We start from the raw sequence: 18,503 nt of genomic DNA, 5'->3' as shown, positions 1-18,503 counted from the left end.
CAGAAAGGGCCACTGCAGCTCACAGTCAACTCAACCATGTGGAGCTTGTTAGTAAATACTTGTCGTGGGGAAAGTTAAGTTATTATTCATTTAAGCTAAAATTGGTGAAATTTGAGGAAGAAAATAACAGAGCAGTGTGTTGTGAGTTTTCTATTCATGAAAAACTAGTAAAAAATTGGAGAAAGCAGCAATGATATGTGACCCATGGAAGCCTGTTGCTATAAAAAAGGTTGACCCGTATACATCACTAATAGTAAAAGGGGCTTCAAATATATTCGTAAGCCAACTGGCATTTCTTGGCCGAAAACTGGGCTAGTTCCCAGGTGTTGAGGAAGCGTTACTGGAATGGGTGAGAGTGATGCAGAGCAGCGGTTGCAGTGTTCCTCAGGAAATGTTATAACTAAAAGTACGGAAAATTGTGCAATCCCATGATATTCCGGGGAAAATATTCAAGGCAAGTCATGTATGGGTGGATTACTCTGTTTATGCAGCGTAATGTCATTGTATTAAAATTATAAAATCCTTTTAATCACAATATTGTCCTCAATACGGTTCTATTATGAGATTAATTACATGTAATGTCATTGTGTCGGAAAGTGCCTTTGTGGCAACCAAAATGCCTAATGACTGCTCAAATAAAGTAAGTTTCCCTAGCACGTGATGGGTTAAGGCAGCAGAACTCATATCTCCTCTCACAGATCAGCAATGCTGACCAAACCCCTTTGTTTCTGAGAAAAGAGCGGCAGGTATTCTAATTAAAACTACCGGCAACGTAAAGTTACGTTGTACTGCGATATTGGCCATTACTGCTGATGGCCGTAAACTACTTCCGTACGTTATATTTAAACACAAAACGTTACCAAAGAACATCGCATTCCTGACAGGTGTCCACGAGACGAAAGTGAAATTAGCCACTCTGAGATTCCAGTAAATGTTCATAAGAAGTTTTTTTTTTAATGGCATGGTACTGTATTATTGTAATGTATTTTTTCTCCCTAGTATTTTTAATGTAAACAAGTGAAGGTAAAAGAAAACTCGTGTCATCCCGAGGTGGTGCAGCTCTTTTCAGGCACATCCCCATTGGAGGTGAGGTGCGTGTACCTTTTGAACCACATACCAGCCCTCCTGTAATTCTTAAATCTCTGGCAGTAACGGGAATCGAATCGGGCCCCCAAGAACGGCAGCTAATAACACTTAACACTGTAGAGGCTGACATGTAAACAATTGGAAGGCCTATAGTTTTAGTAAATTATGAATGGAATATAAACTAGTAAGTAGCCTCTGTACAGTTTCAATCTTTCTTTGTTTTTTGTAAGTTTGTAAATAAAAAAACCACCTTTTGAGTGTATCCGGTAAAATATTTCGTGAGATTACAAATTTCGTATAGTATTCATTACCGTGTTACTGATGGCTTTTGTATTTTATTGACAATGCCGTATCAGTAACATGAAGATCGTAAATGTGTGACACACTTCCATCTCAGCACGGGTATGAGATTGAGCTCGCAGTGGTCTTCACGACAACATGTGAGGAAGCATTCTCTGTGCGAGAAAGCGAAGAATGAATTGCAGACTTGGCACACAAACAAGTTGATCCAGGAACACAGTGCTCACATCTCCTACTAGTTTATTAGGCTGACTACAAATTTGACTTCAGATTTGCAATTGAAATAAATAACCTTTGGAGTTAATTACACTCTCCTTTTGTCACAATGATGGGCAAGTGAGCTGATCAAAACACGTCCTTTGAGCATGTTCCCTGAGTAACGTTTTGAGTTTAGAGTATTATCTCGGCATTTAGTACAGTAATTATTGTTTTAAAGGCACATAGTAACTTGTTTCAAGTACAGAGGAACCTGAGATCATCTGTTCCTGGAAACTATGTTTTCCTGGATTGTTTGTTCAAATTATATGGTCCTGCAAACATTCTCATTAAATCATATTGTAAAAATCCTGCGTCATCTGTTCCTCCAAGAAACTATTTCCCAGGTCAACCGCGTAGAAATTTCAGTTCCATCAACACTAAATCCTCGATCAAGCGTTTTTCAAGAAAAAGTATTCTTACGAAAGGATGGGTACGTCATACCTATGAATCCTGATACGTCCCGTTATTGTGATAATTAGAGCAAGTACTGTACTGGGAAAGCGATCGGTATTGGACTTGCATAAGGGACCGATTTAAGATCGCATTCAGCTGATATTATGTATTGAATCCTCGGAAATTATAAAGCAGAGTGTGGCCACAACAATTGGAAAGAGACAGAGCACATTTCGACAGCTCTATTTGAACTCGCAATTATCAAGAGTACAACTACTAGCTGATAAACCACTTTCCAACACTAAGTTCACATGGCCAAAATTAATAAATGTACAGTGGATATCGCTTATTATGATCACTTGGAACGCAGATAATTTAATCGTTTGATAACAGTAGCTGAAAAAGTAAAAATTGATACGTAGCCTACAGTATTTTTTCATAACCTACATGCACTACAATGAAACAGATACTGGTACACCGCGATGCAGTACAGTTAACTGTTTTCAGCTATGTAAAATACTTTCCTCTAATTGTTGTTTGCTTCTGGTTGTGTCTCAAAAGGCCATTAATGAATCTTTCATACTCATAATATTTTTGGAAGTCCACTGGCCTATGCTGAACACCTCGTCGCAAGATATCTAGCACCTGTCGCATTTCAGCATTCGTTGGTGTTCGGGAAGTTTTAGCAACATCGTCATCATCAGCATCGCTATCTTCTGCTCAGTGTTTTTCACCTCTCATATCTAATTCTGCGTAAGTAACTGCCTCACATATGTCGCTTCTATCTGTTTTGGATCAGTAATGATGCCTTCGTTGATGTTCATCCATTCCTGAAATTCATCTTCCGGTAAGCCTGTTGGACAAAGTTCAACATTCTCCTCTACTTCCTGTGACCTTAAAAATCCTCGATGCTGGAAACAGTTCCTTATTGTATGTGCTGAGACATTAGAAATGGCTAGAAGATGCAGGGCATCGAGAAGGCTGGTTGTTTTTGCAAGGGCATTTGGCAGTAGTTTTATGTGAGTCATCTGTGTTTTCTAAGATTCTTGTGCACATTTCAGGGCAATAATATGCTTTCATGGTGTGAATGATTCCTTGACCGCTGGGTTGAATTGAAAATGAAATGGCGTATGGCTTTTAGCGCCGGGAGTGTCGGAGGACAAGTTCGGCTTGCCAGGTGCTGGTCTTTTGAATTGACACCCATAGGTGACCTGCGCGTCGTGATGAGGATGAAGAAAACACACACACACCCCTGTGGTGCCGAAATTAACCAAGAATATAAGAATATAAGATCTGCAGCCGTGAAAGCCTTTTTTGATATAACTAAGAATGGTTAAAATTCCCGATCCTGCTGGGAATCGAACCCGGGACCCCTGCGACCAAAGGCCAGCACGCTAACCATTTAGCCATGGAGCTGGACAGGGTTGAATTAATGAAGTTGTATTCGCCGGTAAGAAAACCACATTGATGTTCTTGAGCTCACAATTCACAATGTGTTTTGCACATTTGTCAGTCAGCAGGACTATTGTATGGTCCAGCCTATTATCCCTCTTCAATAGCCATTCTTTGAAAATCAAGGCAGTCATCCATGCTTTCGAGTTGGAATGATAGTCCACTGGAAACTTACTGATGTCTTCAAAGCAATGTGGGTTCTTACTTTTTCCAATCACTAAGTCTTTTCTTTTGACCAGACATACTCGCACAACATAAAACTGTTACTCGTTCCTTAGAGGTTTTACAGCCTTTAGCACGTTCATTTTTGAACAATTGTGTTCAAGCAAGACACCGATAATACAGTGCAGTCTCATCAGCATTATACACACGCTCGGGAGGGAATTCAGAAGCAATTTTAGGCCACTCCTTGTCTATCCACCTCTGAGCAGCGACAGAATCTGCGTCCTTCTGCTCACCATGCGTTCGTTTGTACACTATATTTTCTCGTTTCGTCCAACGGTGAAACCGTCCTTCCGTTGCCACAAAATTAATTTTTCCCCAATTATTTTGCTAGTTGTTCGGTCTTTTGCCGCATTAGAGGACCATCAATACGAGTATCTATCTCACGAACATTTGAGAACCATAGGTTTAGAGCTGATTCAACTTGACTGCCTTTTTCCACCATGATTTTGCTTACAGTTGAAGTTTGTTTTCTTTTGCTGCCTTAAGAATATTGTCTTGATTTTGCAACAGATTGCTCAGAGGAGGTTGTGAACTTTGTAACTCCACAGCAGCATTTGTCATTGCAGGCAATTTGTCATGGTGTTCTGTAATTGAAAATTTCTATTTAATGGTTAAGTCTTTACATTTGCTTTTCACACTAGCCATCATTGCACTACAATGTTAATAACTTCACAGTGCAAAAGCTTTGGTAAGACTCGAGTGGGTGGTCCTCCGCCAAACTAGCGTAAGGGAATAAACAAAAGGCAACGTGTAGGCAGGAGGGTTACCACCTACACTGACTGGTTTTCTACTGTACACCTGCTACAAAAGATGAGACGTGAAAGTGGCCTTGAAGGCAGGAGCTGTGATAAACGGCTTTTTATAGGGTGGGAGCGTTTTCTTTGCATTCAGTCTTTCGCATACTTGAGAACGAAATCCTGGAAGACATGTGATAACATAAACCGAATTCATGATCACATACGGAAGATTTTCAATGTTTCACATTTGTCCATATTGGACTTCATAAAAGTAGTTATATAATACCGTTGATATCATTATGTGATTACAATAAACGGCGTCCACTGTATATAAATTACTAGTATAACTAATTTCATGAAGCCCCATTGTATTGAGATTTTAATGTAGCAAAACAGAAGGAATTAAATAATTGGCTACTAGATTTTAAGATAGTAATTTTAAAAATATGAGAAGAGTGTTTTAAGGCAACACAATTACATAATTCCCACGGCATTATGGTTCCCCATTCAACAGATAGAGATTTGAGTGAATTGAAACAGACGTTTTATTAGATTTTAACACTATGCGCCCGGCGGTAGTAATATTACTACCACGTGGCGTGTGCCTGAATGCTGCTATTAGTAATACCACTACCATGAAATTTGAAATTCAGTCACTTGAAAGCTATTCAAATTGCCGAATTAGTTTTTGTTTTAACGTGTTGTCGATTTCCTTTACCATCGATAGTTGGTGTTATCGATCAATAGTGATTAGTGGTGCAACCTTGGGACAAAGTTTCGTACCCATGTGCGCTCGGCTAGATCTTACCTAATTGTTGACATACATACTCCTCCCTCGCTCTGGTTCGATAAGCTCATATTTATGCACATGTGTTCTAATGATGGATTACTGGTATATGATTTCACAGATTTAGAATGATAGTCTAGTGATTTAGCAGTCTGCAATCATCTCTCAAGTAGTTGATTGATACTGTATATCGACATATGGATTCCGGACCTAGTACAAGTAAAGGAAATCCTACGCTTGCATACAGCCCACGGATAAGTGAACAGATTATTACTGAACTTGTAAACAATTTGGATTCTGATCTGTATGAAAGTGATTGTGAAGAATAAAATGAAAATCTACAAGCTTCTCAGGCTGAGGGGTGAAGAAAATGACGACTGTATATTGCCGTAAATATGATGTAGGTCTTTGCATAGGAGAATGTTTTGAGTGTTACCATACCAAAGCTAGGTATTGGGAATAACAATGTGTAATTCTGTTGTTCAGTGACGGAAAACAATCAAACTTTTCTGAGTGAATTAGAAATTCAAGTACGTGAACAAGGATAACAGAATGTACCAATATTGTAGTCTGATATTATTTCCAATGCTGTAGGTACGCATTTTTGAATTGATTTCATGTGATAGTCCAGTTTTTCTAGAATATGTATAAATTTGTTTATTTATACTGCAAAAACTGACAAAACTGTGATTTATTCTGACAGTTTAAATCACGCTGGCACAGGGTAGGGATGCTATCTTGACTCGCCGGGCTCATAGTGTTAAGACTATTTTGTGACGACAAACCAAGGAAAATGGTTGTGATTGTGATTGTACTCTTAATTGGGAGTGTAACAAATTAAACAAATTGGTCACTAGATTTTAAGACAGTGAATTTATAAACAACTGAGAAGAGTGTTTTAATTTAACTGACAGTGTTATGCTAGTGAAATGAAACATGGATGGTTGTTAGAATTTAAGACTGTAATTTATGGCAAACTCAAAGAAGTGGTTTTTAATGATTGTGTGTACTATTTTAATTGTTAATGTAAACAATTGGATCAAAACTTGTATTGTAATTTAGATGTTAATAAATTACTGTAATTTTACAACATGATAATGATGATGATGATGATGACGGCGACAGTAGAGTCTTGATAATTCGACATGAACGATCCTGGAGTACGTCGGTTCACAGAAAATACAGAATAACTTTGAAAATGAACTAAAACAGGAAGGCTGTACTGTATTACTGAAACAATGACATGTTTTATGGCACTCTATTTATTGAATTATCAGTTCAATTGTATAGTACATGCAGTATTGAATGAAAACATTCCAAATGTCTTACAAAAATAAACTTGTCAACAATATCTGCTTGCCTGCTGATTCACGTTTTCTTGCTGTGAGATCCCGCCATTGACGAAAAGGAGAAGCATCACGTTCTTATTTTATTTCAGTAGCTAGTATTAAAATTAAGTAATTGTTTACTTCTAAGGAATTAACAGCTGCTGTCGGTGTGCTTATTGCGAAAATGTTCTCCCAATGTTTGTTTACACTAGTTGCACTTTTGGGGCAATACTGACACCGACAGCACTTTTGAATATTGGGGAGAACTCACTCATGCATGCAGCGAGGATTTGGTATAGAACATGATCAATCACATTCTGTATAAATGCTGGAGTCGAGTGTATGAATTTTTTTTTTAATAATGTAAAAACGAATACGCCTAAATTTGCCGGTAATAATGGATGAATCGGTAAAAGGGTTCTTATTGGAACCGAAGGATAGGAATTTTTGAAGGGCACAGTAATATTGTCTTTACAACAGGGTTCTCTTCTACTGTACTACAAAGGCTGCGTTTGGTGGGGTATCTGCATCCGACATCTCACGTTAGCGCTAAGTGTGCGTGCTCTAAATGGAATAACTTTCGGAACTTGAAATTTCCTTCGTTAAATGCCAGTTTACGCTAAATCAAGGTCACTCGCGGGGTTATAGTGTAGTTTGAATGACTACAGTATGTCTCTTGTCAACATTTTGACAGAAAATTTTCCACAGAATAGCAGCACCCTCCATTTTGGGACCTTAAAATTGGCATAAAAGGTGTAGCCGATATGCGAATAAATACGGTGTCCACATGTTATCAGTAACATTCTGGTAGTGTTTTGTTTTATAACTATTTCTTCTGTACTTCATTTTCAGAATTTAATTTTACAGTATGCTGCGAGCTATGTGTTTTTGCCATTCCATTGGTTACACCAACTGTCTGATGTTGGCTGTTGATCAGTTGAATGTAGACTAGTAGTGAGACCATTAATACATCGTGTGTAGTCGCTGCTGATGTGAATATCATTATAGAATTCTATCAATTATTTCACATTCAAAATGGTATGTGTTTTAGTAGGATGTGTTATTAATATTATGATGATGATGATGATTATGTTGTCTTAAAGTTTTCATCTCAAATTTTTCCTTGCATAAATGACTGTAGATTTGTGTTTAAGAAAATGTACAAAAATCAAATATACTTGGTACATGGATAACTGGCTACTCTATGTTTTGCACTAGAAATTTAAAAACTTCCATATATTTACGGGATATATCAGCCATCTCGTGCGTTATGAAATTTTCTTTTCATTTTGCAGAAGCATTGGTTCCAAAACTGGGATTGTTTTATTTTGGTTAGTGAGAATTTTGCTTGAATCCTAAGTTTGCATTCTTCACTCTGAATACTTTAGTATCTGAAGATAATTTTGTGATTACTGTGAAGTTAATGTTTAAATCTGGTTCTCCCTTTTCTGTTTTTACTACTGTAAAGTATATCTTGTACATTGTTTCTTCATAATATTTCATTGTATATTCTAACTACAAGGCAACCATAAAACTTCCGTTCGTTTTCAAGTGTCAGACACAAGAGAGTACACAGCAAATGTTACATACCTTCAGTCGTCAAAGTAATCCCAGCGGCGTCCAGCACCTGTTGCCAACGTGTCTCCAGCTGTCAGCCCTAATGAAATTGGTTGGGTGTTAGATGCAAAGAAACTCGCAAGTGCCTCCCATACACTAGCCTCATTGGCGATTGATTTCCCACCAAGGGGGTTGTTCATGGACTCGAAAAGGTGGTAGTCTGATGGTGCTACATATGGAGAGTAGTGTAGATAGCACAATGTCTCCCAGCCAAGTCGCTGTATGTTTTCTGTGGCGATCCTGCACCAGATGAGGTTGAGTATATCCTGCAGGAGCGGTACACCGTTGCAGTTAAACAATGCTGGCTGTTTCTATACTGCCGAACTGAGTATCTCGGATGCTGGAGCGCTGGCCTTCTGACTTTAAGTTGGGAGTCTGGTTGTATAAGAAGGTGTTCACATACGCCAGCCTCATGTCTACAGATTTACTGGCATGTGAAAGAACTATTGGAGGGAACAAAATTCTGGCACCTTGGCATCTCCAAATACTGTGAAGGTAGTTGGTAGAACTTAAAAAAACAATAACATGATTCGAAATGAACTTTCAGCCTATACGGTTGTGTTCTGTACTTACCATTTCTTCAACACGTACTATATTACAATGCCATCGTGAAAATTCAATATTCACCAGTAACATATTATTGTTTCTATACCCATTGTATATGTTCCAACTGCTGTGAGTACAGGTCTATGGTGATGTTTTGGTCCGGTCATAGTAGCTCGTAGTGTACCACTAGGAGACTAGACTTGTCCACCAGATACAGAACAGGATCTTGCGTTGGTTTAGAGAGGGTCGGGTCCCATTCTGACAGTCAATGTCTTGCATGCTTGGGTGTCTCGTACAGGACCCACTTTTCATCAACAGTCAGCACTCTATCAAATATGGGTGTGTTGCAGTGTCGCAAAAGCAGCTATCCCAACTTGGCAGTTAGATCCTGGCTCAGTCTGGTGGTATTTGAAGGTGCTCAAATATGTCAGCTTCGTGTCAGTAGATTTACTGGCACATAAAAGAACTCCTGCAGGACTAAATTTTGGTACCTCAGCGTCTCTGAAAACCATAAAAGTAGTTAGTGGAATGTAAAGCAAAATAACACTATGACATTAAACAGGCTGTCACTGGCTCTTCCTTGTTGGTGTGTGCGTTACATGTTCACTTGTATGGCTTCCCTATGCGGTGTAGGTGTAGTCTGACTTTCTTCAGACACTTCGAAGTGTGTGGCAAACTGACCACAAGCCTCCTGCAAGGCCTCATCATTCAACCTTGGGTTGACCACTGAGGGTAGGGGGGGGTCATTAGAATAGTCAAATTTGCTCTGCTTGCACTTCGCGGACCATCGCTTGGCAGTGCATTCATATGTAGCAGTCTCCCCAAAGGCTTGGCACATGTGGCTGCGGAAGGTTTAAAGGTCTACTTTAAAGTCGTAAAGCAAACAACCCTGAGCGAGCTGCATTAACATCTCCATCTCTTTATGCCACTGCTCTAGCTGTAATTGCGCTGTTCACATTCCTAGGCCAATGACAAAGCCCTTCTGTCTCTTTTTTTCTCTGGCTGCATTCCGGTCATGTGGGTCATTTCTGCGGGCATCTGTGAGCTCGTTTTTCTCTCAGCGTGAAAAATGGACAGAACTTTTTTGGCTACCTTATAGTTACAGATCATGATTTAAAAAAAAAAACTTGCCCTTAGTACACATTATACTAAACTGTGAATTTTAATTTAGGAAAATGTAGTGCAGCTGCCTTGGATGTGCTGGCAAATGTCTTTCGGGAAGATTTGCTTCCTGTACTAGTACCCATTCTGAAAGAGACGCTATTCCATCAAGAGTGGGAGATCAAGGAATCTGGCATCCTAGCTCTTGGGGCTATTGCAGAAGGTAGAACTCTATAACTTGTATGTTTACAGTTTTTGTTGTACGGTACCATTTGATATTATACTAATCTTACTTCCTCTGTTACAGGTTGCATGACTGGGATGATACCTCACCTTTCTGAACTAATACCGTATCTCATCAATTGTTTGTCTGATAAAAAGGCTCTTGTTCGAGCTATAACTTGTTGGACCCTCAGTCGTTATTCTCATTGGGTTGTGACTCAGCCTCACGAAAACTATTTGAAACCTCTGATGACTGAGGTAAGGACTAAGAACTTCTTGGAAATTCATTGAGACCCCATCGTTCTGTTTTTGTAATTAGTTAAGATGACAATGGAAATTCTGGGATTATTTAAAACAAATATGGGATGTATTCTACGACTGTTACACCTTTGTACTATTGTACGAGAGTGTGTATATATTAAGAGTTTACAAAAACCAGCTGTGGCAAATCCGTCTGTCCGTTGTACTGGACCGATTTGCTTCATTGTTGTTTTGTTCCCTCCAGAATTACCTGCTAGTGAATCATGAGACTGATAGTTGCAGGCAAAGGCTTACCCTAACCTGCAATACATTCTGTAATTAAATAAGTTTCATAATGATAGATCCGTATTGAACTGCGATTACAATAGAGTAAATTAATGTATTATTTGGGTCTACCTTTTCAATACAAAATGTAAATGGTTTAAATTACATAAATGATTAGGGACTAGTTTTGACCTAGTAATAGGTCATCGTCAGCCTAAAGCAAAATTAAAACACAAATAACGAAGAAATTAAACAATATAAAGACATGTACGGTCTCGTAAAAGTACATACCATGTGAGAAATTGTGCAGCACTATGTTAAAAAGAAAAAAATGTTGAAAGAGATTCATAATAAGTCCAGTGCATATTAAAAAGATGTTATAGATAGGAATCCTTGAGTTGCTGGAATATGCTGGCTCCTTTAAGATGCAGGTATCCAATTGAAGAACCACTGAGCCGAAGTTACGTCGTTTATTTATGAATGAAGTCCAGTGCGCCGTATAGCATTAAAAAGTCCAGTGCGCATTAAAAAGATGTTATAGAAAAGAATTCTTGAGTTGCTGGATAAGGAGATTAGAATATGCTGGCTCCTTTAAGATACTGGTATCCAATTGAAGAACCACTGAGCCGAAGTCACGTCGTTTATTTACGATTAAAGACCAGTGCACCGTATAGCATTAAAAAGTTGATAGGGATGGAAATTTTTCAGTTGTTGGTCAAGGAATTCAACATATGCTGGCTTCTTAAATTTGCTGCTGTATATTCGAAGAACAACTGAGATGAACTGATATTCATAGACTTAAAAAACACATGGATGCTGGAAAGGCTCTTCCAGCATCCATGTCTATGAATATCTTAAAAAACCATTGAAAAGGGCAGGCAAAACAATATGACTACGACAGGCATATCAAGATGAGTTATCTGACCTATTTATAACGAATGCTGCGGAGCAGCGCGGGTCCTTTAGCAAGTTTGTGAAGATGGCTGCAGAATGTAGCCACCATTTTTGATCAACCCAATCAAGCGTATTTATTTATCTTTCTGCCATTGCAGACCACTGCAAGACAAACAAGTACTATTTGTAATAAATTTATTTTATTTTTTATGTAGCGTATGGCTACATCACAAGAAATTTAATATTTACAATTGTCATAATAAAAGAACAAACTGATATCCAGGCCACGAATGTATTCTGTTGATCCCCGCATCGCCAGGGAAAACTCTCTGAGAACATTCTTGGACTATATGGTGAAAAGTCTGCTTTTCAGTCCATAATTGCAACTTAGAGAAGTTATTTTGTTCCACTTCTACAGAAAATCTGCACATCTGCCAGTGTTGGTTCTTATTTGGTTAAGAACCAACCAGATCTTGCGTGGAAATTCAAAGCCAGGTGGCTTGGATGATATGCACGGCATCTTAAGTTCCATCATAGCATTAATCTGCAATGTCTGTCTCGTCATTAATATTAAATTCGTCAACTAACATTCTTCCAGTTTCCAGGGAAGTCTGCATGAACAGGGAGGTGAGGATTTTTCTGCAGTTTTTTGTATTCTTGTACAAGTGCTCTTTTTCGACGCATAGGAGGAAGTTGTATGTGGTTAAATATGGGTAGACAGAAAATAGGTGTAGGTCTGATTGTGCCATTTATAAGTGGCATGGTATGCTTGAGCTGTGTGTCAACAAGTCGTGTGCGAGTACTATTCATCCAAACTGGAGAGCAATTTTCCGGAACAGGGTAAACCAACCCCAGAGCTGAAGTATGGAGTTTTACCATGCTTATTGAAGATAAAAGGTTACCACCTATTCAATACACTGACATAGTGATTCAATTGAGACATCACATATTTGTTATAAACATTATGGTGTACATTATGGTAATGGTTTTGGCATCTCGTGTGCCATCATCAGCCATTGAGAAAATTATTTCAAGGTATGTTGGATGAATATATAAAAAACTATTAGTACAATATAAAATATATACAGAGCATACTATTCTGATTAGCGAGTCTTACATTTATATATACACATTAAAATATATGTGACTAAGTAGCAAAGACCAGTTAATCTTTAGAAAGTTAAATACGTCTTAAAACACATTAACTTGTATGTCAAAAAATCTATTAATAGTTAAAAATGTCTGTAATTGGCCTAGAAAAGTACAAGGATTTCCTTATAAAATTTATCATCAGTCCTTCAATAACATCTGACGTGTTGAATACATAATTTCTAGAACAATGTTTTTTGGTTAGGTGTGAGTTACACGTATTTATGTAAAACAGTCCCTCACAATATATAATTGTAAGATTAATATCGTATACAAGTTTTTCTTCCTTTTTTAAAAAATATCTCTCTCTTTGTGTGACTATTGTAAAAACTTCTAGTTGTTGATATAATTTAAGCTTGAACTCTGCATTCATAATATTGTTCAAAAATTATAATAATGTTTATGCCTGAGATCTTGAAAAATTGTTTCAATGTCAGATGGAATTGGACAGGTTAATACTGATCTCGAATCAGCACAAACTTAAAAATAGAGAACTAATTGTGAAATCTGGTGTTGAAATTCCGAAAATCAGGGGCGGCGCTTTAGAAAAGAAGGGAACAATAAGGTATGAAACTCAGCTCTAGCTCGATGTGTGTGTGTGTGTGTGTGTGTGTGGTGTTTGTGAGGAACTGGATTGTGAAGTGTCAAGCGACTGCCAGCAAGTGTCAGCTGTTAGGCGGGGCGTGTTAGGTAGGGGAAGGGGAAGTTGCGGTAGCGTTAGACTGTATGTCAGGGGGCGTGGGCTTTGCTGGGGATAATAAGCCAGCGTGCTGCATAATGTTTTGTGTACTAATTAATTTTTTGGTGTTTTTAAGTTATCACTGAAATAAGCATATCAAATAAAAATGTAGGTTTCTCCGAAAGATCATTGAGATCGTAAGTAGGATTGTAATGTTGATCTAATGTAATGAAACATTGCTCCGTCAGGTATAATAGTAGGCCTTTGTTCATTGTTTCAGTGATGTCCAAATCGTTGCTGATACCGTGAAAATTATGTTTGTATTCTTGTATATGCTGGTCTATTGCTGAAAATTTCCTGTACCTAATGGCATTAATATGTTCGTTGTATCTAATATTAAATGATCTCCCGGTTTGTCCGTAATAAACACTGGAGCAGTCGTTGCAATGAAACCTATAAACGCCCGATCTATCAAATGGATTGCATACATTAACCAATTTAGAATTATGAAAAATATCAAGGTTTCCGTTGTTAGTCCTAAAGGAAATATTGATGTTTCTTGTTTTAAAAATATTCGCTAGTCGGAAAATGTCAGGGTTAAACGTGAATGTTGCATAGGTTTTTGCTTTAGTTGCTTCTTTTTGTAACTTAGTCCTAGGCCAGTGTTTGAACTTGTAAATTATGCGTTCTATAAAACTTTTGTTATAACCATTGTGGGATGCGATCTTGCGTATAGTGTTGAGTTCTTTCTTGAGTTCTGTGATGGGCACATTTAATGCTCTATGTATTAGACTATTATAGGTAGCTCTTTTATGACTAGGAGGATGTACAGTATCTTGTTTGATCGTCGTAGCTGTGTGTGTTGGTTTCCTGTAGATTTTATATTTAAAAGAAAATGGGAGTCTGGTGATGGTAAGTCTAGAAAATTTAGGGTCTTATTACTTTCGGATTCTATTGTGAATTTGATATCAGAATCAATGTTATTAAAGTGTGTTAGGGTGGAGGGTGCATCAGTGATACGTTGGTCCATGATTATAAAATTATCATCCACGAATTTATGTGTGTTCCAAAAAATCTATGTGTATATCAGGCAGGATCAGTGTTAACCTGTCCAATTCCACCTGACATTGAAACAATCTTTCAAGATCTCAGCCATAAACATACAGCCTCAGCCATACATTATTATATTTTTTGAACAATATTATGAATGCAGAGTTGAAGTTTAAATTATATCAACAACTAGAAGTTTTTACAATAGTCACACAAAGACTGATATTTTAAAAAAAGGAAGAAAAACTTGTATACGATATTAATCTTACAATTATATATTGTGGGGGACTGTTTTACATAAATACGTATAACTCGCACCTAACCAAAGAACAATGTTCTAGAAATTATGTATTCAACACGTCAGATGTTATTGAAGGACTGATGATATATTTTATAAGGAAATCCTTGTACTTTTGTAGGCCAATTACAGACATTTTTAACTATTAATAGATTTTTTGACATACAAGTTAATAATGTGTTTTAAGACGTATTTATCATTCTAAAGATTAATTGGTCTTTGCTACTTAGTCACATATATTTTAATGTGTATATATAAATGTAAGACTCGCTAATCAGAATAGTATGCTCTGTATATATTTTATATTGTACTAATAGTTTTTTATATATTCACCAACATACCTTGCAATAATTTTCTCAATGGCTGATGATGGCACGCGAAATGCCAAAACCGGTACCATAATGTACACCATAATATTTATAATAAATATGTGATGTCTTAATTGAATCGCTGTGTCAGTATATTGAATAGGTGGAAACCTTTTATCTTCAATAAGCATTGTTAATCTCGATTCAATACGGACCATAATGAAATTCTTAATATTACAGTATATTAAAGAAGTATGGAGTGTCGATGTAGAGGATCCCGATTATGTGCCACAGAGTTTCAGGAGAATGTTATTTCAAGTTTTTATTTTGGCAGCTATTCTTACTAGATGTTTGTAACTGAGCCTTCTAAGCCTGACCCCTAGATATTTCGGGTTTGTGTTATGTCTGATTAGCCTTCCTTCATGGTAGACTGTGAGGTTTTTGTTGGCCAACTTGTTTGGGTGAAATGTTGAGATTTCTGTTTAAGCGACACTTGGCTGTAACCTCCATTTGCGGAAATATTCACCAATAATTGTTAAATTTTTGGTCAATATAGGCTTGGTAACTTCAAGATCTCTTATGCTGCATTGCGAGTGACCAGTCATCAGCATACCCAAACTTTCTTCTTCTGGTTTCAGGCAGAAACTGAACAGGAGAGGGGCCAGGCCAGATCCCTGTGACATTCCGTTGTTTAGCTTCATATGTGAACTCATTTTGTTTCCCATTAGTAGTGGGGAAACAATGGTTACTGAGCATTTAGTTGACAAGATTGTCCATTGTTAGGCTTGGGATAACTTTTAGAAGTTTCATTATGACACCGTGCCCCCAGTCAGTATCATATGCAGCTGTTAGATCAGTGAGTATGACTGATGACTTCTCTTGATTCTGGAAGCCAGCTTTTTTTTTTTTGTTACAGTACTTTGGGGCGAAGTCTGAGTTTGATAACAGACAGTAGGTTTAAGATCAATAATAATAATATTAATAATGAAACACTTATTATAACAGGGGTACGCAGTGGAAAGCAAGCCCAGAGGGATCCGGAATGTAAAGATTGGTAGCAGTGTGTAATTAAAGGAAAGATAGTTTCAATAGTAACAACAACCTTTACTTCAATATATATTTATGTAGTGTGTAGGGTGCAGGGAAGAATTACTGATAATTTTTAATGGGAATTTGAGATAAATTTTACAAGTGATGTTGAGGCAAGGTATTTGGTGAGTAGGTTACAAAGGGTGATGAAAACAGCTTTTAGTCTGAACAGTTGATGTAGATCGCTACATGTACAGAGACTAGTGCCAAAATTATTTACAAAGAGTTATCTCCCAGGAAAATGTATAGAACAATAGAATAAATGGTATGTAAGTTCAGGTAAGCAAAATAACCCTATTCAACAAGATCAACCATGACATTCATCAACATTGTTAGACAAAGGTTGGTAAATTCTTACACAAATGTGTCTTAAATCTATGGACAGTGAATCATACAAACTTTGAACAAGATATTGGGTAGGGTGATAGGCGGGAAGGGGGGTGGGGTGGTGGTGATGGTGGTGAGGGAAACTGAGAGTCACGACCCAAAAAAATAAAAAATAAAAAATAAAAAATAAATCTCATTAAATGCACAAGGAATAAAGTGCAATCACACAAAGATTTGAATTATGCTTTAAATGTAGGAGCAGTTTGAATGCACTGAAAAATGTATGTTTTAACGTGCGTCTAAGGTCCGTAGCCCATTGACACAGAATGGAATTTAGTGCTCTGTAACTTGATGACTCTCCTAACTCCTTCACTATCTGGAGAAAGATGATGTGTAAAAGATATGTTACATAATGTGATCTCTGTCTCACCTGAAGAACACCAGTGATCGATGGGAGCATATGTTAACTGTTTGATAAATTTAAATTTTTCTTTATTCATACAGTTATTCTTCTTAAGCAGTATAAATTACTGCAGAATTTATATTGAGCTTTTCAGTGTGAGAAGGGCACTTTTTGGCTTAATTGCTTAGAAGCAGGCTGAGTGGCTCAGACGGTTGAGGTGCTGGCCTTCTGACCCCAACTTGGCTGGTTCGATCCTGGCTCAGTCTGGTGGTACTTGAAGGTGCTCTAATACGTCAGCCTCGTGCTGTGCTACTGTTGAGAGTGAGAATCTGACAGATGACACCAAATGGGCTCGCTTAATGAACATTCGTGGAACTGGTGGTGTTCCCAAGTATGATACGATATACAGGCTAATGCTTTCTGTTCTGACTCTACCGCACAGCAATGCTGAGTGTGAACGTATGTTCAGCTTGGTGAAAAAGAACCAAAATCAGTTTAGGGTCTCGGTGTCAAATGAAATTCTGGATGCTATTTCTGTTTTGAAAACCAGAAGTACTGGTCCATGTTACTCGAGTAGTTCTTCTCCAGAATTTCTGAAGAAAGCAACTTATCTTCATCTGTCCTCTCAACCTGTGATGGATAATAGCCTGCATATTTTGAACTTCACAATATTTTTAAAATAAATGTACATGTTTAGTTTAATTTTTTGACCATAACATTCATATTAATGACCCGCAAATTTAAAGTGCAGGAAAATGTTGTTTACTTACTGTGTGAACTGTTTCCAGTGTTTCGTGAAAACAGATGAGCACTCATCAAGATGTAACTTTGTATAAGTATTTAATAGCAGGGGTGATCATAATGTGTATTTGACTTGTATTAGCATTGTTTTTAATCTCCCCTTCTTGCCATCCTTTTTCACTATGTCTCAAGACTTTGCAATGCATGTGCGTGTTGACATTTTTGTGCTTTAGGATCTTCTGGATTTCTCTTTTTGAAGGTTGGCATGTATGCACTATGTGAGAGACACCATGAGTTCACGTGGCCTGTGATTGGTTCCACTAAGTGAGAAAAGCGACCGGAATACCGGCGCCTGTGATTAGTCCCACTCTGTGAGGAACACCAGTGTCTGCGTTGCTTGTGAGTGGTGCCCTTATGTGTGAAACACCATGGGTTTGTTACCTTGAGTGGTGCCATTGTGTGTGACACACCATGGGTCTACATTACCTACGATGCAAGAAACAACTTGACTCTTTGTTACCCGTGCTTAGTACTGCTATAGGAGGAATACCATGGTTCTGCTTTACCATTGATTAGTCCCATTATGAGAGGCTGGTGACCTGGATTTTGGACTGCTTTAGATAATAAGCAACATCCCAGTAATTAAGTTGTTGTGAATTGGAGCAACTGATTTTTTTTTTTCCATGATCATTTTTAGTCATCCGTTTTAAATTCTAGTCAGTGGATACATTTTTGAAGTTTTAATTTTTTGTTACATTCACCTTGTGCCATTAGGGGCTGATGACCTAGCTGTCAGGGCTCTTTAAACAAACATCAGCAGCATCATTTCCTCCACTGAACAAGCAAAATTTTTCTAAAGAGGAAAGTAGTTTCTCATGCATGAGGAACCTCCTTTAATAACTATAAATATGTCACCTTATCGCATCTTTCTGAAATGCATGTAGTGACATCTTGGTCTAAGTTTTTCAGGAGTATGCAACACTTCAGA

The 18,503-nt window shown here is 37.7% G+C and overlaps 1 protein-coding gene across 1 annotated transcript in view; it reads left to right on the top strand.

Moving 5' to 3' along the window:
* Tnpo (transportin 1) overlaps window positions 1-18,503 on the top strand; it is a 341,883-nt gene that overhangs the window by 68,873 nt on the left and 254,507 nt on the right. Inside the window, exons 8-9 of the mRNA XM_067145500.2 lie at window positions 9,901-10,053; window positions 10,138-10,310. Coding sequence (XP_067001601.1) covers window positions 9,901-10,053; window positions 10,138-10,310 — 326 coding nt within the window. The remainder of the gene's footprint in view (window positions 1-9,900; window positions 10,054-10,137; window positions 10,311-18,503) is intronic.

This window comes from Anabrus simplex, chromosome 4, assembly GCF_040414725.1.
Source record: "Anabrus simplex isolate iqAnaSimp1 chromosome 4, ASM4041472v1, whole genome shotgun sequence".
NCBI lineage: Eukaryota > Metazoa > Arthropoda > Insecta > Orthoptera > Tettigoniidae > Anabrus > Anabrus simplex.
The sequence above is the reverse complement of the archived record's forward strand: the minus strand, read 5'-3'. Positions and strand labels throughout refer to the sequence as shown.